The 27,918-nt window shown below is 40.1% G+C and overlaps 1 protein-coding gene across 4 annotated transcripts in view; it reads left to right on the forward strand.

Annotated features, from left to right (window-relative positions):
* Nucleotides 1–27,918, forward strand: part of TGFBR3 (transforming growth factor beta receptor 3) — a 116,995-nt gene that overhangs the window by 13,387 nt on the left and 75,690 nt on the right. For 2 of the 4 annotated variants that reach the window (XM_061465512.1, XM_061465513.1), the window contains exon 1: nt 11,453–11,501. The exons of 1 other annotated variant lie outside the window; for it this stretch is intronic. In XM_061465512.1, the coding sequence (XP_061321496.1) occupies nt 11,468–11,501 (34 nt within the window). In that variant the 5' untranslated portion in view covers nt 11,453–11,467. Of the gene's footprint in view, nt 1–11,018; nt 11,119–11,452; nt 11,502–27,918 lie in introns of those variants that run through there. One more of the 4 variants, XM_061465515.1, reaches the window with a different exon arrangement.

Consider the following 27,918-nt stretch of genomic DNA (forward strand, 5'->3'; position numbering starts at 1 on the left):
AGCCCTCAAGCCTTGTGGGACTTTCTCTGGGCTTGACCTCCTGAGGGCATCCATCCAACATTAGTAACTTCGATTGTTTAATAGTACATGATGCTAAGGTTTTGCAATAGCTTCATTCCAGATGAACTTGCAGCAATACAGGGTGTGTCTGAGTGCGTCTGCGGCTTGAGCTGAGGATGTGAATGCTGGTCTTGGCTGAGAAGAGCGATTGCTGGGAATGAATCTGAATTTAGAGATGCAGAAAAATCGGCTTTGAAAGAAGGTGCCAGTGAAGAAAATAAAAACTGTTTTAATTGATCACAACCACAATTCCCTTTTGCTGCTGAAGAGATTGCTTGCCCAAGAAGTCAGCTTACCTCTTAATGCCAGCTTTAACTAACCCACTAATTTAAAAGTGTTATCAAGCACAGTACTACTATTGGTTGTTAGCATGTCTGTCCTGAAGTTTGTTGTGGTTTTTTGGTTTTACTCCCTAATTCTGTGTTTCCTCTGGCAGCTATTCTTGAAGCAAACTCTTAAAAAAAGCACGATGGACTTGGATTTGATCAGATGCTTATTCATAAGGAGAATAGTAGAACAATTTTGGCTAGAAGGGACCTCTGGGAGTCTAATCCAGCCCCGTGCTCAGAGCAGGGCTAGTTTCAAAGTTACTTCTCTTGTGGCGACTCATTCTTCCCACTATCTTCATGTGAAGTAGATAGCAGAAGGGAGTGGAAAGGGTCACAGTTTAAGAGGAGGTGAGGAAGCACTCTGTGGTCCTGTGGGTTTTGGTTTTTCTTTCATGCTTTTTATTTTTGCAATAAATTCTTAATGAGAACACCTACTTAATGTGCTTTAGAGTATAGTAAGTACAGTGAGATAAGAGCAATAAAGAACTGATGTATTCTGAAGTGTGTGTGTCAGGGAGTGATCTCTGGCAGATATAGTTACAACCAAGGAAGGACTGTTCTCTGAAGGTTGTTTAGATAGAGCTTTTGCAGTGTTTTTCTGTTAGTAGTCCTGTTAACTTAAACAATTATACTTTAAAGGCAGGGAGTTTGTGTCTATAGGTGAAATAGAGATGGGAGCAAGCAGCATGTTCTAGTTGTGTGGCAGATGCCCATGAGCTATTGTCAGCGTGATGGCCAGGGGACCGCAAGCTCAGCTCTTAGTTGCTGGTGTACAGAACCCCTGCTTGTTCAGGCTTGAACCATTACCAAGCCAGTATAAATAAAACCGAGGAGTATAAATAAGACTAAGAAGTATAAATGAAATCCCTGTGTGCCTGTGGTAAAGCCTGGGGGAGGCAGGGGGCAGCATGCCACCTCCCGAGGGTGTTCAGTTTTATATATTGAGGTTTTTCTAGCTTACTGTTGGTTTCTGAAGCAGTGAGGCTGCTGGAGAAGAGCACGCCTTTTTCTTGTTTGCCACTGCTGCTATTGGTCTAGGTTTTGTTGCTGGCATTCCAGTACCTTCAGCATTGTTATCATTTTAGACATAGGCGATCTTCTGGACAGAATCTGTGTTAATGTTTTATTTTCTTTCCATTCTTGCATTTTAAGGTACTAATGTGTGAAGTCTATCTCAGAAAAGCGCCAGGTGTTGGATGGCATGATGCACAGAGATGCATATTCAAACGCAAGCTACAAAATTGCATGTTTTTCATGCTGATAGCTTGAAGAATACACCTTGCTAACTTCACATTGAAAATGGTCTGCATAAGTATTCAAAGAATGTTTGTCTATTCCTCTACCCTCTCTTACTGCTCAGATGTATGTAGCTAAATGCTTATCTGAATCTGATTTACTTTGAGCTTGTACATGGCTTTCTTGTAAGCTCCTATTTATACATCTTTAATTGTACAGAAAAAGACTGCAAAGAAAACCTCGATTACTGTGAGCCTTTTCTTCCCCATGGAAAGTTCAAGGCAGGATGGAGAAGAGAACTGCTGGCAAGCTACCTGCCTGTCTGAAGGAATTATGTTTTTGAAGTGGGCTTAGACTAAGGTCTGGCAACCTGCAATAGGAACTCCACATAAACACTTAGAACTGCACACGCTATAGCCTTGAATAACCTCATAAGCAAGTCTGGATTTGTAGTCTTAGGAGCAAAAATATTCTATCCTAATGTGGCTTAAATCAAAGTCTGAAATGTATTTATTTTACTTGCTGGCAAATTTGTGCATTTGGGTGCATGATGTCTGTCTGATTGGAGGGCAGCTGAGACACATACTTGCCCTAGACCCTGAGGGCTAAGCCATCAACAAGATAGGTCCTTCCATGAAGGAATGGGAATGTGTTTTAAACTTGTTTTTTCTGTTTTTCTTTCCTGCTTTACTGTTGGGCTGGGAGGAAGATAGAAAGGTGATGAAGCCTGTGGACTTGCCCTGGCCCAGGGTCTCATTCAAGCTTCCTGGAGTAGATCCTCCAGCAGTGCAGATCATTCCTGCTGCCGACAAAGCAGCGCAGCTGTGGTGTTGATACCAACCTCAATTCACCCATGTAGCTGTATTCTCCTTCCCTCATACTTAGTGTTTCCTGTGCCTTCCTTGTAGACACCTCTCTGTGAAGCTGTCCTGTAGGGGCTGTAAGGGTTCTTATGAAAGGTTCTGAGAAATAACTAATTAGGAAGCACCTGATGAGCTTTTAAAGGTGGAAATTGCTCTAATTATTTTTTTATCTCTTTGTGGAGTTTTGTGGTTGTGGTCAGGCTGATGGAGAGATTGTAAGAGTTGGATATCTTATATTGGATTTCTTTACTGTGAGAGTGACAGATCACTGGAGCAGGTTGCCCAGGGGGGGTGTGGAGTCTCCTATGTTGGAGATATTCAAGGCCCGCCTGGACAAGTTCCTGTGTGATGTACTCTAGGTTACCCTCCTCTTGCAGGAGGGTTGGACTAGATGATCTTTTGAGGTCCCTTCCGACCCTTAGGATTCTGTGATATATTGAAGAATTTACCCATTTACTGTAAGAATGCCCATTCTGGTTTATCTGCTTATTTTCGGTCTGTCTCTATGGTTTTCTTTCAACAGCTCTTTATTCCCTGGCTCTCTATTGTTATCCTAGCTTTTTTTCTTTCTTTCTGCATACTTGTTCTTGTAAGTAATCTTGTGTGGTTCAGAGCATGTGTGCTTCATTTTCAGTAAGGCTCTTTGCCTGTATCTGGTGTATCTTTTGGATCTGTACCCCCCCCCCCCCCCCCAGATATGGTGGTGGTGGGTGCCATGTTAATAAGCATCACAAGAGGAAGAAACAGTCCTTGTCATGACATCATTTTTGGTTTGCTTTGAAGAGGAGCTTCCCCTGACCATAAACATGGTGTTTGCAGAAACAGTGTATGATCTTTCAAAGTATAATAGAAAGTCCTTCCACTGGTAGGTAAAGAACACAGCCTAAAAATACATATGCTGGGAGTCACTCACACACATTGCTTTGTTTTAAACAGTGTTTGCTAGGTATTTTCCCAATGTAATTAAATGGTAAGCTTTTTTTTTTTTTTCCTCAGTACATTTGTTTCCAGAGGTGCGGGGGGGGGGGTTTGTTTGTTTAAATTGTGGTTAAAGGATGAGAACCAAGGGACAGAGGTTGGCCCTGGAATTATTAGGGCTGAAGTAAAGCACAGACTGTTTGCAACTTGTGAGCGGATAGAGATTTCACTCTCCATCTCCCTTTATCTTCAGTTCTTTCTCATAATCATTAAGTGATGCGGTGAAGCTGATCAGATGAATCTCTCGGGCTCAGTCTAGCCTTTCTTGAGACTGGGCACAATACTCTAGAAATGTCAGAAATGCTAGATAGAGGGAAATAATAAATTAATAAGCCTGCTGGTTACACTTGCTAATATACCCATGTGCAGTCATTCTTCTGTACCACAGGGGCATGCAGCTGACTTGTGTTTCCCACTTTGCTTCCCCATAACTCTCAGGTCTTTTGTCAGTCCCAACCCTATGTATCTCCATAGGGTTATTCCATACAGGATGCAGGAATTCATGCTTATCATGAGGGGAGAGCAGGGCAGCCATGTAGGGTGAGGGAAGATGGTGAAGGGAAAGCAGGGACTGCCACAAGGCAGGTGCTGGGGCAGTTGTGAGGGCAGATCATGAGGAGACAGGAGGGGGGTGGCCATGAGGGAAGATCATGAAGGGAGTTCTGGGGTGGTTGTGAGGAGAGATCCTGAGGGGAGAGCAGGGGCAGCCATTGGCTGTGGGGGGTGGCCATGGGCTGTGAGGGGTGGCCATGAGGGATTGGGCTGGCAGATGTATACTGTGGGCCACTATGAAGGGGCAGATGAAGGGTGGCTGTGACTGGACATCATGAGGGACAGCCATGGGGGGAAGACGAGTTTGTCCTTAGTGACATGGTTTAGTGGTGGGCTTGACAGTCCTGGGGTAACGGTTGGGCTTGGTGATCTTAATGGTCTTTTCCAACCTAAGTGGTTCTGTGATTCTGTAATCAGCCAATTTTTACGTTCTTTGAAAAGCCACCCAGCGCTATCCCTTTATGGTCTGGTTAGGCAGTCTTTTAGAGGATGATATTAACCAGTACCCTGAGCATGACTTGTAAGCTGAGAGAAGAGTTAGAGGAGCAGAAGGCTGGTTCACGTGCTGTGGCTTGCTTGTCTCATACCTGTACTGCTGCCATGCTCTTTTTGTGAGAGCCTGTCATGCTCTCAGTGCTGAGAAATACTAATTAGGAACCACTGATGAGCCTTCAATGGTGAAAAATGTTCTCATTTTTCCTTTTTTTTTTTTTTTAATCCTTTGAGCACCATGATGGTGATTTGAAGCATCTTCATGTCAGCTGTTTATCTGATAGGGAGCCAAATGATGAATTCCTAACTTCATGTCAGTGAGCTGGTGAGATAGCTTTGAGAAGCCAAAATAGACATAAAAACTATTGATAGTTTATCTAAATTTTACACAAAAAAAGAAGTAATACAAGCAGTAAATGATGTGTTCAAGTGAGCAATTTAAATACAAAGACTGGTCAGAACTGGGAAGTTAGACTAAATCTAGGTCCTCTGAGTTAATGTTTCTTCAGCACTGCAGTTTAGTGATCTGTTCCTGTGTAAATTTGGGTTTTTAATCTGGTTTTCTGCCTGTCTCTCGAGCAGCTCAATTGAGTCAGATCCTGTGCTGTTTCTTTGTGGTTTATGCATAAATAGTATTTTTATCTTCCAAAGCCACACAAAAATTCTGAAGAACTTCGGAGCATCGCAATACAGAGAAAGGTTATGTATTTTAGAAGAGGTAATTGTATCACAGACTTAGAATGGCTTAAACTTAGCAGACTGCATTTTTCCTGTATCAGCAAGGCTCTGACGCGAAAAAAACAGTTGGATTTCAGCAGAGTTTTGTGCCCGCACGGAGCAGTAGGATGTTGGGTTGTGGGTGCTAATTCAGCAAAACAGCCGAGCGTGTATCTAAGTGCTTTGCTGAACGAGAGTGTTGATGGGTAAACATGAAAGTCTGGTTCTTTGACTAAAACTGACTCTGGATGATGCCAGAGGAATCCTAAGAAATGTCAAGTCCATGTACTTGTATGTATAGATGCAGGCAAATTTATATGTCAGTATAGATTGAGACACAATAGTGTCTCTGGAGGGAAGTACTCAACTGATGAAAAGTAGTTCTGCAGAAAATGTTATGGCATAGGCTGGTGAATGGCATTAATCCTTGTCTTTCTAAGGAAATCTGTTGAAGTTTTTTAAGGAGAAACTTGTCTTTAACAAGTCCTAAGCATCACATAATTGTTGTATAAATACTGTTCTAAAAATAATCCTTTTGTTTTCCAAAGGGAATTGAGATTTTGCTTTTAGATCTTTTAATACCCTTTCTGTACTGTAGGCCCTTCTTAACTCTTTCTTAGCTTCTCCATTTGTCATTTATCTTAAAAATAAGACAAACCCTTGATCTCGTTAATAAAAAAATGAAAAGGGCGTACTTGGTTAACTAGAGACAATATTTTTGTCAGACTCTGATGTCAAGGAGAGGTACAAAAATTTTCTGACTCAAGGGTCTACAGAGTAAAGAAGTGGGTACTCTGGAACATACCAGAAAATAACTGTCTTCTAACTAACAAGTATTTGCGTTGTTATGATTTTAGGAATTACTCTCCTCCCATCAGAATGACCTCAGGTGTTGATGGGCTGAACCGTGCATGTTTGTTTATTTTGCTTCAAGGTCATATAAATGCTGTCCTTTGGACTAAGGAGGGCATGTGCAAGCATCAGTTTTATCTGTAACAGGAAGAACGAGGCTCCAAGGGCTCTAGGACCCCAAACCCAGCATTCCTGCATGTGATCCTAGGATGTCACAACAAGAAATGGAGCATCTGCTTTTAGAAAAGCAGTTGTTACTTTTACATGAAGAATGTATTGAGTTTCTGCAAGTCTTTTGCAAGCTTTTTGCACTGACATATATTTGCATGAATCAATACTGTTGTTCTACTACTGGTTATGGCATAGTGTAGAGAAAATAGAGGGTTCAGATATATTCCTTTTCAAAGAGAAATAATTTCATCCACTGTAGCTAATGATAAGAAAAGGAACTGAACTCCCTCGAGCTGTAAGTCACAGAAGAGATGAATTTGGAGTTAAAAATATATATTTAGCACGAAGGCTTTGTGCCATGTTTTGTTACCTGAAGGCACTGAATTGGATTCCTCTTTGGTGTAAACTTGTTTTAAGTCAGTAGTATTTCAGGAAGGATAAGTTTTGACCCGAGGTGACAAAAGCAAAGGTTTTAAATAACTCCAGTGAAGCGTAGCTGCTCCAAGCACAGTGAGCTTTTCTTCGTATTTTTAAGTGTACTTTATAGGATGGATCTATTGTTCCCTTATTGGGCAGCTGCTACACTGTGAGGCTTACTAACAGGCAATTAATAAAAAAAGGATATTACCTGTCCGGGATGGGAAGAATTAAACAAGGAATGTCATTACTCTCACTATTGGAAGCAGTGCATAGAAGAAGTAACAAAGGAATTTGGAGTTAGGTGATGGGAACATTTGTAAGGTTTGTTGCTGTTTTATCTCTTTAGCAAAATTCTGCTTGCCTCTGGAACAGGTTTGGTGTTTTGGGTGGTTGTTATTTTGGTTTAAAATTTTTAATTAATTTACTAACACTTGGAGCCATGAGTGGGTGAAGAGTTGATTTTTGTCGTTATCTTTACTTCTCGTCCTCTTTTTCTTCTCTTTCTAGATCACCAAATTTGCTTTATGTCTGGAAAGGATGCTTGATGCAGTTCATTTTGGAATAAATAAAACTTTCCTTTATTAATTTCCATTTAAATGGAGCAATAAAACATCTGCTCTATTAGAGATTCTCCTCAAGCTGTTTTGATTTGAGCCACTAAGTCAAGCTGAGATCTTTTTTTTTCTCCACAAGATTGTGTGCCTCAGTGGGAGTAAATGGGCACTGAGCATCACAATGTCATGGCTGTTCTTCAGGCCTCAGCGATAGTATGGAAGTGCTCTGCTGTGTCTGAGTTCCATGGTGGAGTCTTCTCCAGGCTGCTGACTGACACACTTTTCACACAGCCAACTCACAACTGCCCTGTGAGACTCGGTGTGTATGTGTTCACCCTATGTGTGACTAAATACAAGTGCCTGTGTCTGAAGGACCTTTGGGAGAGGGTGGAGTGAGTTAGGGGCTGACAAATCAATTCTTTCCAGCTGTGGCCTGTCCTTGGCCATGACCAAAACTCCTGGAGAAGAGCCCAGAGGCTGGATCAATTCTTCTTGTGGAGATGAAGGTGGCCTGATGGCCATAAGTATATTAATTATATTTTTTTATATTTACATAATTAATTTATACTTAGTATATTAAATGCATAGGCCTAACCTATGAGCCTCAGCTTTTGACTGGAAGATGAAAGGCTTGTGTCTGGATTAGTGACTTTCTCTGTGATCTCATCACGAGTTATTTCATCTCTCAATCTTGGTCTCTTAATATGTAAAACAGATGTGTTCTGCCCTGTCATCTTCCATGCAGGACTATTTGAAGGGCTCAAGTAATAGCTTTAAAGTACTTGGATCACATCAGTGCTAGCTGCTGTTATCTCATTAATTCTTCAAAACCTCCCCCCTGCCCTTTTTTTGGAGGCATGAAAATGGCAGAGGTTTTATTTAAAGGTCTGTCATCCTTTCTGCCTGCCTTGTTTGTGTTTAGACTCCTGGATGCTGAAATGCAGAAGTTTTTTTGTGATCTCAGATAAGAAGCAAGCTGGTTGAAGTTTTGGCAAGTCATAAATTAGTTAGGATGTCCTGAGGAGTGCCTGAACTGATGGAGCTGCTTCTCTTTTCTCTTTCTTCTCCTGCCATGCCAACCCTTATTTAAAAGAAAAAAATAAAGTTTATATTCTACAGGAAGTAGAATCAGTCATACTCCAAGCAAAGGGGTGGAAGTATGGAACACTCTCACTTTAGCTGTAGGCAAAAGGATTTTCAGGTGAAATGTTCTCTTTTCTTGCATCATTAGAAGAAAACTTAGCAGATAGGACTACATTACATCTCATGCATATTTTGAGCAACATGTTAGAAGCTTAATATGTGGCTTCAGTTTCTTGCATTAGGGCAGACTTCACCTTTGAAGATAATTTGTTAAACTATGTAATTTTGAAAGTTGTTGGTTTTCTGCGTGTTGCTTTGAAATGTTAGATCAATCTGGCAAAACTTCCTCTTATAACACTAATGAATTCAAAGCAGTAATTAATTGTTCTATGGGATATTTTCGCCTTTAGGCTGAGAAAGTAGTAGGTGTTTGAGAAAACTGGCAAGAAAACTGTTCAGAGGTTACCTTGGATATTACTTGTCTCAGTTGCTTTTTGGAACTAGGCCAAGAGTAGTTGTTTTTCTTGCTGAAGTAGAGCCTCATGGCCATACTGAACGCTAATGTTTGAGCTCTCTGATATCATCACGGAGGGAAGTAAGAGGGCTAAAATATGCATCATAGCAAGGACTCGAGGCTTTTTAAAGGATTGCAATTGTTTAAACTGTCACACCCAGGCAAATGCTTCTCCAGTATCTCTTCTTACAAAGCCAGCTGACTTTAGTAATAGGTTTTATAACATGGGGGGGGGGGGATCATGTAACTGAAATGCTTAGAATAAGGGATGTTTCATGCCTGTAGCAGAAAAATAAAAGCAACCCTGGAAAAGGCCCTATTCTGTTGCTTGTTAATTCCCTTGAAATCCCAATTCTCTTTTTTAAATTAGCAAAGCTAGGGTGGTTGTTCTAAGCAATCTCATGCAAAAAGTAAAGCAATGTGTAAGACTCTGAGTGGTTTTGAATGAAAGAATTTTAAAAACTAAAGTTACTTAATTCTTGGTCTGTTACATTTACTGGATCTCAAAAGTCCATTTGCAGCAAGAAGCCTGTAGGTCAGCTCTTGTGCATACCAAACTGAACTTCAATTTTATTGATGGCATTCAGGAGAAAAGAATTCTAATGAAACAGTACTGAATATTGAGCTGCTTGATGGTGGTGTTAAGGAAATGGAGAAAACCTAATTGGCTAATTCTTCTAGTTGCTTCAGCATCGCACAAGCAAAAGTTTTCAGCAAAGGAAATTGTCCAAGACATTTCAAGTAAAGGTTGTTGCTAAGAAAGAAGCCCCCCTGCCTTGAGAAGTCCTAGAATGCAGCTTCCCTCTTTCTCCAGTGAAATCATAATGCACCTAAGATGGTTTTGTAGGTCAAGCACTCGTATATCTGTCTGTGATTTGACAAAAGTGCTGAAAGGAAATCAGGATTTATTGGGGAGTATTCCTGAGCAATGAATCAATGTTTGTTTTTTTTTTTTTTGGCTTGATGGCCTGGATTAATTTTAATTAGAGCAGTAAACATTTTTTGCTCTAGTTGAGTGAACTAATTAAGTGAATTCGGTTCTGATACCTGTGTTGTCTTCCTTGTTCCACTTGCTCTCCTTAAATTTTTGAAAGGACCAATACTCTGTTCCAGTAGAAAGGATATGATTTTTCTGTAGTGCTCCTCAGTGCCAGCCTATATGCTGGTGCCCAAGTGCTCCCTGGTAGAGTCCCTTGCTGGAATGTTTCTCCAAGGATTCGTTTGGCTGCTTCCTGGCCTACAAGCCCTACAACCTGGAAAGGGTCGATATTTACTTTCTGCACAAAGTCACTACATCTTCTGCCCTTTAATCCCATTCAAAACCAGTCATTGGGTGTCTGATCCTGACATGGTCCTGTAACACTACGTCTCTAGGACAATTTTTTGGCAGAAATTTGAGAGCAGTGTAGTACAGCTCCTGCTTCCTTAATGGAATTAATCCTAGGGTTCATGGCCTGAAGTGGGTAACAGTCAGTTATCCAGGTCCAAAGTCTTCTGATGTTACTTTTCCACTTCTGATTTGCTTTTTCTTGTTAGGTCCTCCACACTGTTCTGTTAAATAAGCTGTGAGTGGTACAGTTAGAGATTTAGTGGGAACCTGCTGTAGCGCCAATGAAGGGGCTCATACTTGTTACTTCCAGTGGGACCCTGCCATGACTGTGATGCTGTCTGCTCCCTTCTTTCCTTGGGGGTGCATTCTTCCTCCTGTGGCTCATGCCTCAGTGTAACTGTCTATATCCAAGATGTACATCAATATGTTTTCTTAGTTAGGATGATCTCATCACAAATGAGTATTTGATGCCTTTGTAATGTTCCAGTTGTGCACACAGAGCGGCTGGCACAGACTTTTTAAACAACAGTCCTTGTAATCTCCTGGATAATCTCAAAGAACATGTAAATACAACAGTGCAGTTACTGTGGAAGTTTTAAATGTAAACATTTTTTCTCATACAATGGCTTAACATTCTGTGTTATATGTGGGGTCTCTCTCTGCATTTATGGTGAATGAAAGCTGCAGTTGACTGTCCTAGGTGGTTAACTAAACTGTTCATGATTATATTAAGGGCCGTTAAAGAATTGGTGAATGGGAGTACACTTCCGTGCTTTATTTCTGAATATGTTTGATTTGTTATTGTAGCCTTGTTATCCATAGAGAAGAGTGTTTGTGCTGAACAAGAACTTCATTCTTCTTTTCCAGGCAATCTTGTGGCATTGGGAGTAGGGATGAGAGCAGTGGGACTGCTGAGCTGCTCTGCCTTGTTTCTCTCTTGTGAGTCAGGTCTGTGTTGACCTCAGGGGTGTGTCTGTTTATTCAGTTGTTTGTATTCCATTAGAAAATGGTGGTACCACTCTTCAGATGGATCAGTAGAAGGTGTTTTTTTTAAAGTGTGGATAGTAAGGCTTATGCTTAACCAAGTAACTTCCCTTGCAATGTAATGTGAAGGCTGCCTCTCAGTTGTACAGCCAATAAATGATCACAAATCTCATGAGCTGTTAGTAAAATAATGTGTGTTAAGTTCATTGAAAGGAATGGAAGTTTAACCACTTTTTCACTGATAGGAAGAGTAAGTTTCAGCCTGGCTCCTGTGTGTTTACATGAGAACTTTTGAAGTCCTAGAAGAGCAGTTGATTTTTCCCTGCACCTTCATGATTGCTAGAGCAAACACAGGGACTCTTGAAGGTAGGTGGCAGGAGTAGTGGCCTCCCTTTGTTTTGTTTTTTTTTTTTTTTGTAGCAGTTCATGTTTGTACTAGATCAAAACTGTATTTCCTCTTATAGAAGTCAAGTATTGAAGTATTGTTCAAGTACTTTGAGTAGCTTCATCTGTGGTTCACCTGGTGGCACATTTATACTGCATCTACTGAGTAAAACATATCCTGTCAGAATTGGAACATATGGTAACAAAGTCATTTGATTTACTGCCTTAGCTCAGCCTCCTTACCCTAAAAATATACAAAAGGTTGTCAGAAATGCTTTTTTGTTCATGTAACTGATGTAACTGTACCAATAGGAAGGGTTTGCCAACATAGCAGATTCCAATGCTACATTATGGAAATTCCAACAATACATTATGGAAAGGAAATGCACCGTTGTAAGATGGGATGTTGAAACTCGCATGCTTTTCCTATTAAAATGGTTAGATGAGAGGCAGTAAGTGAATCTGGACTGAGCTGGAGCCCTTCACACTTGGGGCGTTAGGTTGCAGTGTTCCTGAAACATCTGAGTTTATCTCAACCCTATCAAACAGTATGAAAGAACCCTTAGGGTGATTTAACCGGGCCCTGCATTGGGTTCTTTGTTTGCTTTGAGTAAGTGTTGTTCGTATTAAAATGCATCAGTTTGTATTAAAATGCTATTTGTTTTATATCCAACTTTTGTCAGCTGGGAAGGATAGTGCCTAGCTTTTTTCCCCAAAATCAAAACCTTATGTTACCCCCTAATTATGGATATGTTGAAGTGGGTCATTTGACTGTTATTTTATTCTACAAGAATAATAGTACTAACTAAAAAAATACATATATGGGTATGTGAGATGCATAGCAGTGGGCACACTTGGATTGTTACAAATTCCAGCAAAGCAGATTTTACTCTGCGGACTGCCAACACCAAGTGCTGACTCAGAGACAGTTCTTATGTGTACCTCTAATGTTTAACAGGAAGGGATATTACTCACTTTTAATGCTCTTTCTGGGGGATTGTTTCAAAGCTTGCAAAGTATGTATGAGGCCCCACAGACTGCTGACTCCACTGCAAAGTTATTTTGCATCTAGTAAGTTAGAGAATATTGAGACTGTTTTCTAAGTACCGCTATCCTTTACTGATTGCACTTGAAAACAGAGTTATGCTGTTGTAAATGTTGCCAAGTCACTTTGAAAGTCTCACTTGTAAGGTTTCTCACTGCTCACCCCTATGTAGGGCTGGATTGTTGGTTTGTCTTTTTGCTGGAAGGAAAAAGCCACCTTGCTCATTGTGGTATCTGCTTCCAGTTAAGTTGTGGTGAGAAAGCTTCTGTGTTCTTGCAGCATGAACATCCTCAGGCTTTTACATTTAATTAATATTTTGTGGTTAGTTTTTACAGAATCTACCTGCCTTTTGTTTTTTCCCCTCCTTGAAGCCTTGTTTGTTTGATCATTCAAGAAGGAGCATCTAGAGTTTCTGTGTACTGGAAAAGACAATTACTTGCACTGCATCACTGGCAGTAGGGTTCCCTGTGCGAGTCCCTGCTGCCCATAGTGTCAAGGGGGCTCTTGCTTTCTTCAGACAAGCCGTTAAATGGGATTTGAACCCTTGCCATACAGAGAGATGGATTTCAGCTCTGTGGGGTCTCTGCAAGGGAGGTACTTTAGATGTGTGTGTGTGTGTGTGTGTGTGTGTGTGTGTGTGTGTGTGAACATTTTATATTTTCATGAAACCTGAATCAGCTTTGAGGTTCCCTGAGACTTTTTTTCCAGGCAGCAGTGATACTGTGATACATGCCTTATAAAGGTTATGTTAGCATTGGGCACAAATGACTTATTTCCTGAGTTAAAACTCCTTTCACCAATTTCCCTTTAAATAAGAAAAAAAAAGGGGGGGCAAAAGTCAATAAAAGATGACTTGAGGAGAAGAGCCATTGTGATTTCATATGGAGGCCATCTCAGTTCTCTTTTTATATCTGTTGCTCGCCTGGGAGTATACACTGTACTTATGTCCTGGGCTTGAATTATTTGAGCTTATTAATAGTTTTGCAAATGCATTTAACAGTTAACTGCCAGTGTGCATGCTCCTTGTGGTTACAGCTAACAAGCAGCTGGTCAGTACATTAGCAAAATGTGGACTCGGTTAACTCTTGTAGAACTGCATCTCTGCATTTCTTCAGATGCCGTGTCAAAACTATATGGGGAGTAATCCAGTAGGATAACACAAAGAGCACGTGCTTAATAAGGAAAGAAATGAGCAGAAGGAGGTGAGGAAGGAGAAAATGCTTTTGCATTTTGGAAAGGAAGAAGGGGTGCACAGAGCAGGGCATTGAATTCTTTCCTAGGTAGAAAGAAGAGAGTGGTATCATTTAGTAAGGAAGTTCTTAAGCAAAACTTTACCTCAAGGGAAGTGGAAAGAGAGGCATTAGTAATTCATTTAAGAGCTCTGACTGATATTGCGGATCACCTTTTGAGAGAGATTTCTTAAGTGAGCAATTTTACTTTTCTGTTGAGAATGATTTTGTTGTGGTGTGGGGTTAGTTTCATTTCTGGTGGGGGTCTAAAGGGCAGAGAAGAACCTCAAGGGTACTGATTAGTAAGTGCTTTATTTTACAATTGAAGTTACATACTTTTATGGCTACTTTAGCAGCTTTGACTGAATCTCATTCCTGACTCATTCTGTTAAAATGTACGTTCGAGATAATCAGAATCATGCCTGTTCAGTGATGAGCCATTCTTTCTTTTAATGAAGAAGAGGTGCAAGTATAGGATATATACGGCCAAATCTTTTTACATGTGGCTGCCATCTGCATGAGCTAAATAACTCCCTATGAATCAGACGTACAATATGCATGCTCTCTGTTCCCTATAAAGATCTGCTCCCAAGTTGTTTAGAGTCATCCTTTCTCACTCTCCATTTAGTCCTTTCTCTGGCAAATCTCCCATGGATTTCATCTGAATTCTTGCCTGATGAAGGACTAAGAGCTTGACCCTGTGAGATAATAAAACCCCAGCATCCACACAAGAACCTGTGGATTTCAATGGGAGTTGAAGGAGGTATGTGCTGCTACAGTGTTCAGCATGTATGCTGGGTTTAAGGGAATGATTTTAGGACTTGGCTGCTTTACAGTATACATACTTGCTGGCCCTAACTTGATTAAACTGCAAGTATATTACCATGATTTAAATCCTCAATGGAAAGGAAAACACGTGGTGTCTCTGTGGATTTTGTGGCTTGTTTAGAATGAATTTTCTTTTTCTGAATGTGTATATTGAGATGTTCCTCACCAGAAAATTCTGGCGTATTGGTACTCGTGTTCATTTGGAGCTGTTTTCCTAAAAGCAGGGATCCAAGAGCAGATTCCTTTGGGAAGTGGAGGCCATGAAATTGCAAGTTCTAGGAAGGGCTGTAACTTTGATTCTTACTGCACACAGCCTTCCAATATGATTCACTGCTTCCTTAAGAGATTCCGGTATCTTCAAGTTCTTGTTAAAAACAAAGAAACACAAAGCTAATTATCACATCCCAGAAGAAAACACATTACATACTTAGGCCGTATAATGAGATAATGAGTAGTGACCTTCAGCTCTTTGTGTGGATAATACCCTTTAGACTTTATTTACAAAGCAGACTACCAGACCTAAGGCTTGTTGTTTGAAAAACTCCCGCCAAATCTTTGAAGGAAGAATGAACTACGGAAGTTCTTACACAATCCCCAAATTAGCTTTCAATTAAAAACCAGATAAATGTATAATACAGTTTAACTTGTGGATATTTTTGACATTGAAAAATTGTTCTTTAATGTTGTAATGCTGTTTATAGGTTTCTTTCTGATTACTGCTGTGCTGAAGCATAAGGAAGCTCAATTTTATGTCGAAAGGATAACCTTTAAAAGTTTGAGTTGAAGGCTACAGCATGGCTACATGATGCCTACCAAAAGAATCACTTTGTATTGAAAAGCAAACCACAAACATAGGTAATACTCAAAGCAGCATTTGTTGAAAACGTAGATGTATTTGTCCCCTAAAAAACTAGGTAGCTTTTTGGTGTTAAAGCTCTTTCAGCCTTTTGAGACTAGCATTTCTGTTTGTTATAGAAACTTTTTTGGTGCACACAGTCTTCTTTTTCCCCATATAATTGGCATCTCACAACATTCATGGGGCTGGGTTATGCTGTGATTTGACACATGGTACTATCTGGTCAAACAAGATAACACTTGTGTGTTAAAACACGTCATGCTTGTTATCCTCCTGCAACATGGACTTCCGTTGTGATGACCTAGTGACACATAATGTTTATGCAGATAGGAATAGCTAAGTTTGGGTGCTTGTAAGTCCAGCAGAATGGATATCCTTTTGCTAAGGCCCAAGTAATACCTGCCCCAAAGAGATTATAATGAAAAACGGTATGAAACAGACTGGCAAAGGTGTTCTTGAACTTACAGCAAGAACTGTGAACAAGATGTTATCAACCAAGACATTTATGTTCATTCAGCTTAAGGAAGTAAATACAGAGTTTGACTGAGAAGAGTGCAAAGCTGTGAAAAGAAAAAGCAGACAGCAAAGACTGAAGGAAAGAATTGGAGAGATCATGGGGCATATGCTGTAAAGTGGTATTCTGGCCAAGTGCTGTATCATTGCATACTTAGACCTTCAGTTTCTCTTTCATTGTGTGTAACAATATGTTGGGTTTGTTTTTTTTAGGGAAGATGTAAATCACAAGTGGTGTTTGTTGTGTAAATAGTTCAAAAAGAACTGTGTTAGGTAAATACAGTAATTTCAAGTCTCATTTAAAAGCAATCAAGGTGGTTTTTTTGTTGGTTTTTTTTTTTTTTGCCTAAGGACAAGCTCACTTTTTCAACTGCTAATTTTCTTTTGCTCTATAAATTAGTGGTAGTAATGTTAACAGGTTATAAAAGTGGAAAATATGGCCCTGGAGTCACACAGGGGCAAAGCATTTATCTTATGTGCTAAGCTTCCTTTTAAATGATAGTTACGTATTTAGGAAAGCAGGACCTGTTTTGCTGAGTGCAAGAATTTCAATAGCCTCAGATCCTTGACTCTTTGAAAATACTCTGAAAAATATTTGTCTAGGTCTTAGGACCGGGCGTTTCTGGTTTAGGTCATCTTGCTTGGAGATAACTTCACTGTGATGGTGGTAACACAGAGCTATGGTGGAATGGCCTCTGGACTAGTGGAGGGTTGGTTAGTTATTTTTCCCACTTCAATATTAGTTTAAAAGTTGAGTTTAATATGTAACATCACACTTCAAACAGAGCCTGTTTTCAGAGTGTGGTGTAAGCACTGAGCTTGTTAATGTTCAGGTATTGTTTCTGTTGCTTCTAATCAGCCTTTTTGTGTGGAGATTTGCAACAGGGATTTCTCAGGCCACTTGACCTCTGCACTTGTATTCCACTCATCCTGTTGAGTCAGCCTTATGAAGAGGACAAAGTTCAATTTCTTCCAGTTTGGGGAGGAAAAAACAAAGATGTTTTCTGCTTTTCATAACTATAATCCAAAAGCAGTGAGCTTGAAGAGCAGATGTATTTATGTAATTCTTTGAATATCGACAGTTTAATAGAAGCAGCACCAGACGAGAAAAAAACATGCCCTTGATCTGAACAGATACTGTGCCCAGCAAATAAACCTCTTTGTTATTGAGGAAATGCTTATTCCTTAATTTTTAACAAAGGTTTTTTATGGTTAAAGACCATAGATACAGCTCTTCATGACAAGATGCTTTCAAAGCTGGTCTGAATCAGAGGTGCTTTTTTTCTTCCCATAGAAAGCTTTTTCCTCCTTTGAGGCAACAAACTGCCTATCAAGTCACCCTGCATAGTAAAAAGCAATAATGTAAAGGGATTTGAATTTTGTCATTTAAATTCTGTGTTGCTGATTCAGACTTTCTGGTTCCCAGCTCTGTGTACGGTGGCTCTGACTGATCATCTCCCTGTACTGGAGTGGCTGGTATCTTTGTACAGGTACCTGGCAGCAGTTGGTCATTTTTGGCATGACCCTAACAGCTAGTTGGGTGGAATGGATGCAGGCATTGAAATACATGCAATTCTTAGAAACAACGTTATTTTAATCCTACTTTGAGCTACTTTTTGACCACTGGAGCATTCATCTGTATTTAAGATGCTCTAAGTGTTTCATTTAGTCTGTTAGCTGTCTTCTGATTTTTCACGTTGGAGGCTTGTTTAGGCTAATAAATTGAAGTTTTTCATCTCAAGTACAAATTGAGAGTAGATACAAAGGAGGGAGATTGTAATTGTAGCAGCAAAACCTGAATTCCCTGATTCTTCACTACTAAAATTGCATGAGGAACATCTTTTAAGGTGTGTTCTTATGTTTGGTTGGGGAAGGGGCGGGGGGGGGGAAGGTTGCAAGCTTTTGAATACATTGAGCAAAGTTGAGCTGGTTGCTGACTTTAGGAATATCCATGGTCTTGCTGAACTACATGAGCCATCACGCCTACCGTCAGCCAATGCTGACTGCACTCATATGGCTTAAAAAATGACTCTGGGGATTAGCTTGCAAGGCTAAGGCCTATTACCATGATAACTTAAAGGCACTTTGTATTTCTGCTGTAATGACGCTTCTGTTTTAAACAGAAAAGGCAGCTGCAAGGTTTGGTAGGCCTTTCTTTTTTATTGTTGGAGTTACTTGCCTATCTTGAGAGTTAAAGTAATTTTGTAGCTGAGCTTGTCACACAGCAGGGAATTTAATATTTGGTAATAAGTATTTTAAACAATGTTTTAAAGATTCTGGCATGTGGACTTTAGAAAACTCTCTTTGGTCTTGTTCTACAATATGTCGCTTGACACTGTTTATAAAACATAGGCAGATGCCTGTGGATCTCTATTAACATATGTTTGTTCTTTTGCTTAAGGTAATCAGATCTAAATGGGCTTTATAGATTAATGTGTATCTTTTCTGAGGAGCTTGAAAACTAACATAAGGGTTTTTTTTCTTATTTTGAATCAGAAATGGGAGATGTTTTTTGAGGAATAATTGGCATATATGGAAATAGTGAAGATAAATGCTTCTTAAAGCCTTAAAGTAAGCAGGTCAGCTGCTTACTGATGGCGCTTACTGATGGCGCTTACTGATGGCTGTTCCGATTGACTTCTGTTCCTAGCAACTCAGAAACATGGGATAGTTTTGTCTTCTGCAGCAATACCCAGGTGTGTAGTCAACCCTTTTGAAGTATGGTTACACATACCACAGACCATGTATGGGCAGCTGAGCCATCAATGACCTGTGGACCACAGTTCTAGTACCACTGTTCTGTTACATTTATAGCCCTTGTTAGAGATTGAGCTGTAGTTTGAGCTATCTTCAACACCAGCCTGATTCAGCCAACTTGCCTGAGGTACCTTGATGAACTTGGAAAAACATTTGGCAGCATTTAATTTTATAGCTTTCAGATAGGGGAGTGTGGACACTGTTCCCCTGTCCAAGGGGATGCTGTCCTTGAGTTCAGGATAGATCAAGGACTACATAAACATTCCTCGGTACTGGAGGAATGTTGCCTCCTCTCCTTTATGCAGAGTCAAACATTTTGGGTACAGGGTCTTTCCTTGTTAAAAACAAACCAGATAATAAAATTAGCAAGTCTGAAGAGAAAACCTGTAGCAGGGCATATTCCAGAACTGATTTCCTTGCTGATTCTGCAACAGAGGCTGAGCAGAGTTGGTTAACTGAGTGGGGGATGGGGAAGAGTATAGCAGTTTTTGCTTCCCCCCCCCCTTTTTTTTTTGCATGAAGTTTTTACTTTTTTCAAGGCAAGGCTGAAACTTTAAGTGTTTTGAGGAGGGAAGATTTGTTTTGCTTAAGCATTTGACAAGGATCGGTTTTCAAGGTTTGTGCAGTGAGACGTTTAGTGAACTCATCCTTAAAGGGTCAGTTACAGGAATTCAACCTTCAATTGAACTTGGAATCTTGTTATTTTTAATTAGGAAAGGGCTGGTGCTCTTTCAGTTGTGGAGCCATCTTCTCCCAAGACTGTTTCCTTCCCTTTGGCTTGTGCTGCTTTTGAGGCCCGCTGCTTTGATGGGACAAAGGCAAGCAGTTGCCAGCTGCCACAGCTGGAAGCCCAAGTAACGGAGCAACGTTTTTGCCTTTTATGAAGGGGCCTGTCCACTGCTGAACATTTCCAGCCCGTTTGCAGCTGAGGAGGTGGGAAAAGCAGCTCCAACACATCCCGGTCTGGCTGGCAGCATGTGCATCATGCGTTTCAAAGCTGCGGCTCTTGTTCTGACTCTGTGGCCAGCGGCGTGTTTATCAGATCTTCTCCACATTCGGCACTGAGCAGATGTTCCCTTTTTTAGTATAAAGTGATGTTCCTGACGTGCTAGCTGGGATTAGGGAGGGGAAGGCTTATAAAGCTTCATGCTGGAGTGGAGCACCTATACACCAGCATAGAAGGGCTTCTGACAGGCAAAACCAAGGGGCAGGAGAGGGAACCAAAGCAAAAAGCCTTTTTCATCTGCTTTTCACTGAATGCCTGGTGTTGCAAGCAGGGTCCACATGTTCCAGTACTGGCCAAGGATTAGAGGCAGTGACTGCTAGCCTGTTGTTCAGATGTGTTAGACATGAATGAGAAGTCTCCCATGTGCCCCCAGGGGTAGTGACAAAGTTCAAGCAGAAGAAGATTGCATGCAAGTTGCTGTTGAGCTTAAAGCTGCACCCTCTGGTACTCCACATCTCACTCATCAGAAAGATATCTTTGCAAGGAAGTCACTTCTCTCTCTCCAGATGTGTGTGCATCAATATGCATCAACATCCAGAATGCATTATTTCCTCTTTGAAGACCAAAAAATGACTTGCCAATAAGCCAATTGATAGATAAAAAAGCATGGCTTCTTACTGAAAGAAGAGTCCTTTGTATGTATGTAGCTGCAGTGAATGACAAGTGCTGGTGAAACCGAGTGACTGCATAGGAACTGTTTAATGTAATAATAAGGGCTGTATAGAGCAGAAAACAAATTACAGAGAAGTTTGAGAGCTGTGGAAAGGAGTGCATAGCGAAAAAAAAGGTGCAGACAGAGCCCCTGAAAATTCAGTGTGTCTTTGTGTGAAGGAGAAGCAGCAATTTGGGCCCAAATAAAAGAAATTAAATAAAAAGGAAAACTTTAGCTATGAATTTATTTTGGAGCTTGGATGACCTATCAAAAATGATGCTCATGTTCTGAATTAAGGGAAAATCTGTTAATGGTTTGTAGAAGTCTCTAATGCTGTAATGGTTTAGAAATGTTTATTGAGTGTCTAATAGTTCCAGTAACAACAATTATAAAAGCCTGGAAATTGAAAGAGTAGCTATCAACTCTGGTTGGTTTGCACCCTGATTCAGTTAACATGAGACATCTTTAATCTCTTCTGATCTCCTTGAGGGTACTCTCATTAGCCATCAGGTAAGACTTGGGCTATAAACTCTTAACTGCGTGGTAGTGCCCCTTGGACAACCAGTACAGCACCATGTATTTTGGGCAAAAAGATGGCTGTGCATGTATCTCCAAATGGAAGTCAGTGGGGATCAAGTGTAAACAAAATCCTCTTAAACCAAAAATCCTGCCCCCAATTGAGTATCTTGTATAATCTTACTATTACTGTGTATTTTGGTACCACCTTCTATAGTTATTGATGCTGCCTCAGATGGGATATTAACACTTCATGTGCTGGTTTGAAAATCATTAGAACTTGTATCAGCACCTTCCAGAGTACCAGTATACAAAGAACTGAAGTATACATTTGCAATTTAAGTAGGTAACACTTTGCTGAGAGGCTCAAAAGACTTTTTTTTTCTTAAATAAGCATAGACTGCTGAGGTCTGATTTATGTTTGCGTGTGTTTTTATGCATGCTTTTTGATGATGCATGAATTCCTGTGTAGCTGATCATGAAGGCAAGTATGGTTCTTTCTCTTTGCCTCTTGAAACTGATTTTATGAAGTCTGGCATTTCCTCTCTGTCATCTTCAATTTACTCATTACAGTAACAGCAGTAGTGTGGGTAAGATGGTTTAAGGAGTTTCAATTTATTGAAAATACAATGGTTTTGAAGCCTATTTAAGCTATTTTTGTTCTAAGCAGGCATTTCATTTTCATAGTCTTCCTCCCTCGCCGCCCCAGCTTTTGGCCCTAATACAGAGCTCTCATGTAAACCAAGCAGAATGCTTCCTGTCGTTGTCTGATAAAAAGTGCACTTCCCATTCATTGTTTTCATGCAACTTCCTATCCTTTCTACGGTAAAGAGGGATAAATCTGAGAGAATTTATGGGCTATCTCTGGGGAAAAGAGACTTTCACAACAAGAAGTTTGGCTGCTGTTTGGAATAATGAACAAGGAATATTACAAATAATTTGTTCATTTTTTCCTTTTTGTACAATCATGGTGCTTAAGACAAATTCATCCATTAGCATTGGTGAAAACTGAATGCTACATTTGGTTCTTCCATTAAGGCTGTTAAGGCAAAATGATTTACTTGCATTTTAGAGAATTTGTGATGGAAGTCAGGCATCTCTGAAATACAGCCGTGTCTGGGGTGGGGAAAGCCCTCAGTCTGAGTAATGTTAGCTACTGCTGAAAAAGGATAGGAGCTCCATGGACCTGAGACTTGTACAAGAGCATGACTTACACTTGAGTTTTAGACCAGTTGCTGGAAACTTGTCTGTTTCTACTAGTTGAGGATACCAATGGGAAAAACTTGTCAACCCTTTCTGAAATATGAATAGTGGACTACTTTGTTTTCAGTTCTTGGGCATGGAAAACAGAGGTTGTGTTTTCTGGATATATTTAAATGAAAGTCAACACATTCATGCTGTTCTGTTTATACAGTTTAAAAAGATGCTCTTGTGTTAGTGGCGTGTTTTTCAAATACTCGCTTGGGAGAAGGGATGAGAAGAGAGAGAGAACATGTATGGAAGTATTTGGATGTTTAAGCATGGAAAAATACTAGAGAGGAATTCCCATAAGCAATGTTTTGCTGCAGACCTCAAGAGAAGGTAGAGATCTGACGGTACTTCTGGTCAGAAAGAGGTTACATGAAATGGAGCTCTGTGGTACAGTACATCTACTTTGAAAGACTTCTTTGTTTTCCAGGTGCAGATGTTTGTTTTCTAAGATTATGCCTCATGCATAGCTGTATCTTAAAGTTGTGCTCAGCAGATGTTAAACCAAACAGGTTTTTAACTCATTGACTTTTCTGTTTAACTGATTTGAGGTGTATAAACAAGACAGATGGAGTTTCTTTTTTTAAGCAAGATACTGACTTACTGACATTGTCTAGTTTTGCTGTGCTCGTTCAGCCTTTGAAATAAGTTTTGCTGCATAAAGAATTAATTGGACTTGATCATTTACTTATTTTCATGAAAGGGGTAGGTTAAGTATAATTAATTATTTCTAAATAGCAGTACATTGCTACAGAAGTTGAGCTCTATTTGATGGTAAACTTTTCCAATTGAACTTGCATCAATTTTATGTCCTGGTAAGGACAAAACATCAATAGAAGCCTATTTTGAAGAAAGTAGAAGAAAGCATTTCTACTTTTGAAATGTAGTTTGTTGTTCATTTTGTGTTTTTTTTTTTTTTTTCCTGCATGGAAAAAAATGTGAGATCTGTGCAAGCACCGTTTGAAGTTAGATCATCTCTGCTAAACAGATGAGATAAACCTCATGTTTTTACCAGTGGTTAGAAACAGTGAGAATGGATATCTTGCAACACGTTCTCCAAAGAGGCCTAAAGGATTACTTTGCTTAGAAGGAGAAACCAGCATCAGAAGGTTGTACCAAACATAACAGCAACCCAAGAAAGGTATGAGGCATGTCATCTGTGGGCCCTAGTGATTCCCAGTGGGCAGGCAGAAGATGCTAGGTAGATTTTACTGTGCATCACAGAAACGTCTAGAAAGACTACAGAAAATAGAGGATCAAAATACATTGCAGTTTAAACACAATATTGAATAGTTTGGCCCCTACATGGAATAAATCTGGGCAGAGTTGGTGATAGTGGAATTGGAATTAATTGGGGGTTGATAGTTGGGGATTGGGAGCACACAGAGCAGGAGTGTGACTGAAACATTAACAACAGAAACCAGCGTAAGGTATGTAGATTAATGCATAGTTCCAGATGATTGGTTTGGGTATTTTTTCCCTTTGAGAAAGACAGAAGGAGCAAGGGTAGTGTTAGGAAGGGGAGTTGCTGAAGATCAGTGGGCTTCAAGCACTGGAATGGGGAAACTCTGCTGTGTTTTTGCATAAGCACATGGTTTTAGTTAGTGCAGCTTATACGTTTTATTTAACTCTTTCTACAACCAAATCTTGCCATCTGTATTAAATATTTCTTGAGGATATAGTGGGTTTTCTTCCTCTTCTCAGTTCAGGTTTTTTAGCTCATTTAGAATAGATGTATGTGGAGGTTGAGATTTGAGGTGTTTTGGTTGGTTTGGTTTTTAAAAACAGCCAAAATCAGTCCATGTCCATGAATCTTTTCCCCTGTAACTTTAAACCTGTCCCCCTCGCCCCTGTGGTAATTCAGTCAAAAGTAGTTGCATCATGAAAAGTACTCTTTCATTGCTGAGACGACTGTGCTAGATGTGGTGGTAAAAGAACTCCCTGAAAAATCAGGATATGAAGGAAAACTTACCCAGCCCTGTGTACAACAGCTATGCTGTGTTTGTGGTTTCAGTACCTTTTTCATGTACCCCCGCTTAATTTTCAGTGCATGTTTGTTTTCTCACACACCTTTTTGTTCCTCTGTCAGTTTCTGCTAAAGTCCTGAAATGCATTCAAGGGCCTTCATTAACATTTACTCTATTTCAGTCCTGCTTTGGCTGCAGTGCACGAAGGGTCTGCTTTTCCTTCTGTTAAAGTAGAATCTGCTCTAAGTTCATCGATACCAGTCAGTGGTTAAGATGCAGTGATTGAATGAACTCTCATCAGTTACTCCACAAATGTGGAAAATGTGAGCTTTTAAGGTTTAAAATACTCTTTGTGGGTAATTCCTAGTTCATGTAAGTAGTCTTATTGAAGGGAGATACCTGCAGCATTTCAATGCAGTCATAGTTGCATGAGGAAAGGCTTAGAAGACCTAATATGTAGGTCTTCTACTTATTAGTAGATATGTTACTTAGATATCTTACTTAAAGTAAGTACATAAGTAAGTGTTGGGACATACTGTAAAATATATACATATTAGTAGATGTATCTATATATCTATTTTAAGTAATATATTACATAAGTGTTGGGACATACTGTGAAAAGGCCAAATGTCACTGAGGTTTTTTGTCCTAGTATAAAGTAAACATGTAGAAAGGACAAAGAGGAGAGAATATCCAAATAAGAATGGAATTTATTTAATACTGTAAGCTTATTGCTTTTATCTCATTCCCCAGCCCTCTAAAATATCAAAGCTTTTATTGCAGTATTGAGCATATCCTATTGTAATTGCTAGGAGGGTTTGAAAATGAAGGTTAAATAACTGAAAAACCCACCCCACACTTTAAAATTTGCTTCTTAAAGCATCCAGAAGTTGCTTTTTTTTTTGCTTTTTTTTTTTGTTAGAATGTATCTACAATCTTTTTAGTCCCACCCTTCTCTGACTACATACTAAGGCAGAAAAGTGATATTAAAACACCCCCAAAATTTTGTTTGGCACTGAATTTCTTCCTGCTTACCAAAATGATGGCAGATCAGCAGCAGTATCATTTTGTGTTGCATGTGCTGTGTTTCCTCAGAGTTGGAACTGCTGCCATGAGCTGTATAGAACAAGAAAACCATAACATTCTCCTCCTCCTCCCAGCCAAACAGTCTGGAAGATACAAAAATCAGCAGTAGATCTGTACAAATACGAAATGCTTTGGATAGTAATATTCTACTTCAGTCTTCCTACTGGCTAGTGTGAAGGCCCTATGTACAATTCTTCCTTTCAATATCTTGTTCCTCTCCCCTGCATCTTACGGTGGTCACACTTACTCAGAGAGGAAAATTGCATAGTCCAGGAAGAGTCTTTGACAGTCCAGCTTCTTGTTGGTGATCATGGTGGAAATGCTTCTCCTTTTCTATGAGGAAAAACACTGCAGTTTCCTCTATGCCACTGCCTCTCATCACAAAGCAGCTGTGGTATTTCTTACCATCTCATCTTTTCCATCTCTCAGGACTTCAGGCTGCTTGCCAAAATTGACTGAACCCGAGCAGGGATGTCTTACTCAAGTGCTCACTTAGGAGTTGAAGCTGTTTTTTCATGGTCACCTGTAGTAAAAGCCGCTCTTTGTATTGATGGTAGAGGTTTTCCATTATCCTCTACTCTATTTGAATCACCAGCCACTTGGCTTCCCAGGTGGTGTTCCATGAAGGGGTGTGCAGGAAGGAATTTAATAGTTGTTGTTACAGCGCCACCCATACTAAATAATAGTAATGACTTATGTTTTCACTTTAAGTGATAGGCACTCCTCCTTTCTGTAGATTCTAAGTTGCTTGAATCTTTGAGTACAACTATTTGGTATAAATGCTTCCCTCGGTGAGAAACCCTTAATGAGAGGAAGGTTGTGTAGGTGGTAACTATTCCACAAGGAACAGTGGCCTTTTGCCCATGCACTTTGTATCCTTAGAAATGAGTGATAAAGGTTATAGAAAGAAGTTATTGCTAAATCTAGTCAAGTGCTCTGCAGTGAATCTTAAGCTTTTCAGTTCCAGAGAAAATGGCTTCCCCTCCTCTTGTTTTTACATAACCCTGTTATCATTCAAAAGTAGGTTGAAGGATCCTGTCTCTTTTCTTCCTCCTTGTTCCAGTTGTCATTGTCACTAGCTGATGTAAAAAAATACCCTTAAATTAACCTTCTTCAAAAGAAATTTGTGAAAGTCCGTCATTTGGACATACTGAAATCTCTGCTTGGACAGTCGGCCTCCTCCAAGATACGCTTTTCAGCATATGAAGTGATGAATTCTAGCAGGATCTGCAGTCATTTATATTACTTTGTGCCCAACAGCACAGGGATCTCTAGTGTTGCTGAAGTCTGGATTTTGAGTTTTTTGTCTTCCTTTATAATGACTAGATTTGTGTCATTCCTTCATTCAAAATCCAATTAGAACAGATCTGTCCTTCTCCTAAGGAGTGTTATATCCCATTGGTGTAGCTTGTATCCTCTGGTGTGGTGTATGGGAACCACTATAGCATGCCATGTGTCCTCCAGCAAAGATTGACATAATCTGCAGGAGCTGGTCATGCTTTTCAGCTGACAACAGTGTAGAAATCTCCATGGAAGTACAACAGAATGTATATTAGCCTTTACAATTTGAATAAAATCCATCACAGTTATGAGCTGCTCTTGGGTTGTTGTATTATCCCCTTTAGTGTCTTACTCCCATTTCTGTTACTTTCTTCCAGCAGAACACATGTTGCTCATTAGTAGCATGGATGATATGGGAAACAAGAATGTTGAAAATTGCATTGAATAGGTTCCAGATGTTTGTATCAAACAAGGTTGGGTCTGCACGAAGATTTCCTTTGAAAGACTTATTAATTGGAAGTGGAAAATAATTCAATACTAAATGATTCTCTAGAACTCAAAATTTGCTAAACAGTTGCCATCATTAAACACTTGCCATCATAAAACACATATGTAATAAGTGGTTCTTATAATACTGCCTAACCTGCTTTCCATCTTCAAAAGGCTTTTGAGGCATTAGGCAACAGAAGTTTGACTGTGGGAAGCGGCAGGATTTGCTAACAAGGTTAACTGGATGCATGCTCCAAAGTTAAACAAAAGCCCAGTGATGGCTGTGCGTGCACACTTGTGTTCTTACAGGGAAGAAGCTAAAGGCTTGTAGGAACACAAGGGTGCATAAACTGGGAGATACTTTTGACTCGTTAAGTGCCACTTCGATGGGGATGAATGCAGAAGAGTATCTGTATGTGTTTGGAGCTGATGAGGCAGTCTTGGATTGTTCATTGGATGAATTGGCCCTTCAGCAGTGACAATGGTGAATTTTGTTGCTGATGAAGGTGAGGTCAGCAGGAATGGGCCATGGGGCTGGAGCAGGAAGCTGGCAGAGCCCAGTCCTGGTGTTTGTAAAGGGACGAGCAGCTCAACAGTAAAATCCAGGCAGGATGAGGCTGCGGCTTCACATTGGCTCTCAAATAGAAGCAGGCGGTGCAGAAATGATAAATAATCAGATTTGTAGTGTCATAAAAAGGGATTGCTGTTTGGTTTTTTTCACTGTGGTAAATATGCATTTTTAGGATTTAAACTGCCTCGGGGGAGTAACTAGCTTTCCAATGGTGGCAGGAAGGAATGTGCATGAGCAGGAGGGGTCTGTGAGGGAGCCAAGAGCCAGAGCAGCTACCTTGAAAAGATGAGAGCTCTTGCTGCCCTCACTAGAGTGAGGGTGCTCGTAGTGGCACCTACCCGTCTTTGACTGGGAC

The sequence above is a fragment of the Pezoporus flaviventris genome, unplaced genomic scaffold, assembly GCF_033815535.1.
Source record: "Pezoporus flaviventris isolate CSIRO_AGI_PZ_B2104156 unplaced genomic scaffold, CSIRO_AGI_Pfla_v1 ptg000040l, whole genome shotgun sequence".
In the NCBI taxonomy this organism is placed as follows: Eukaryota; Metazoa; Chordata; class Aves; order Psittaciformes; family Psittacidae; genus Pezoporus; species Pezoporus flaviventris.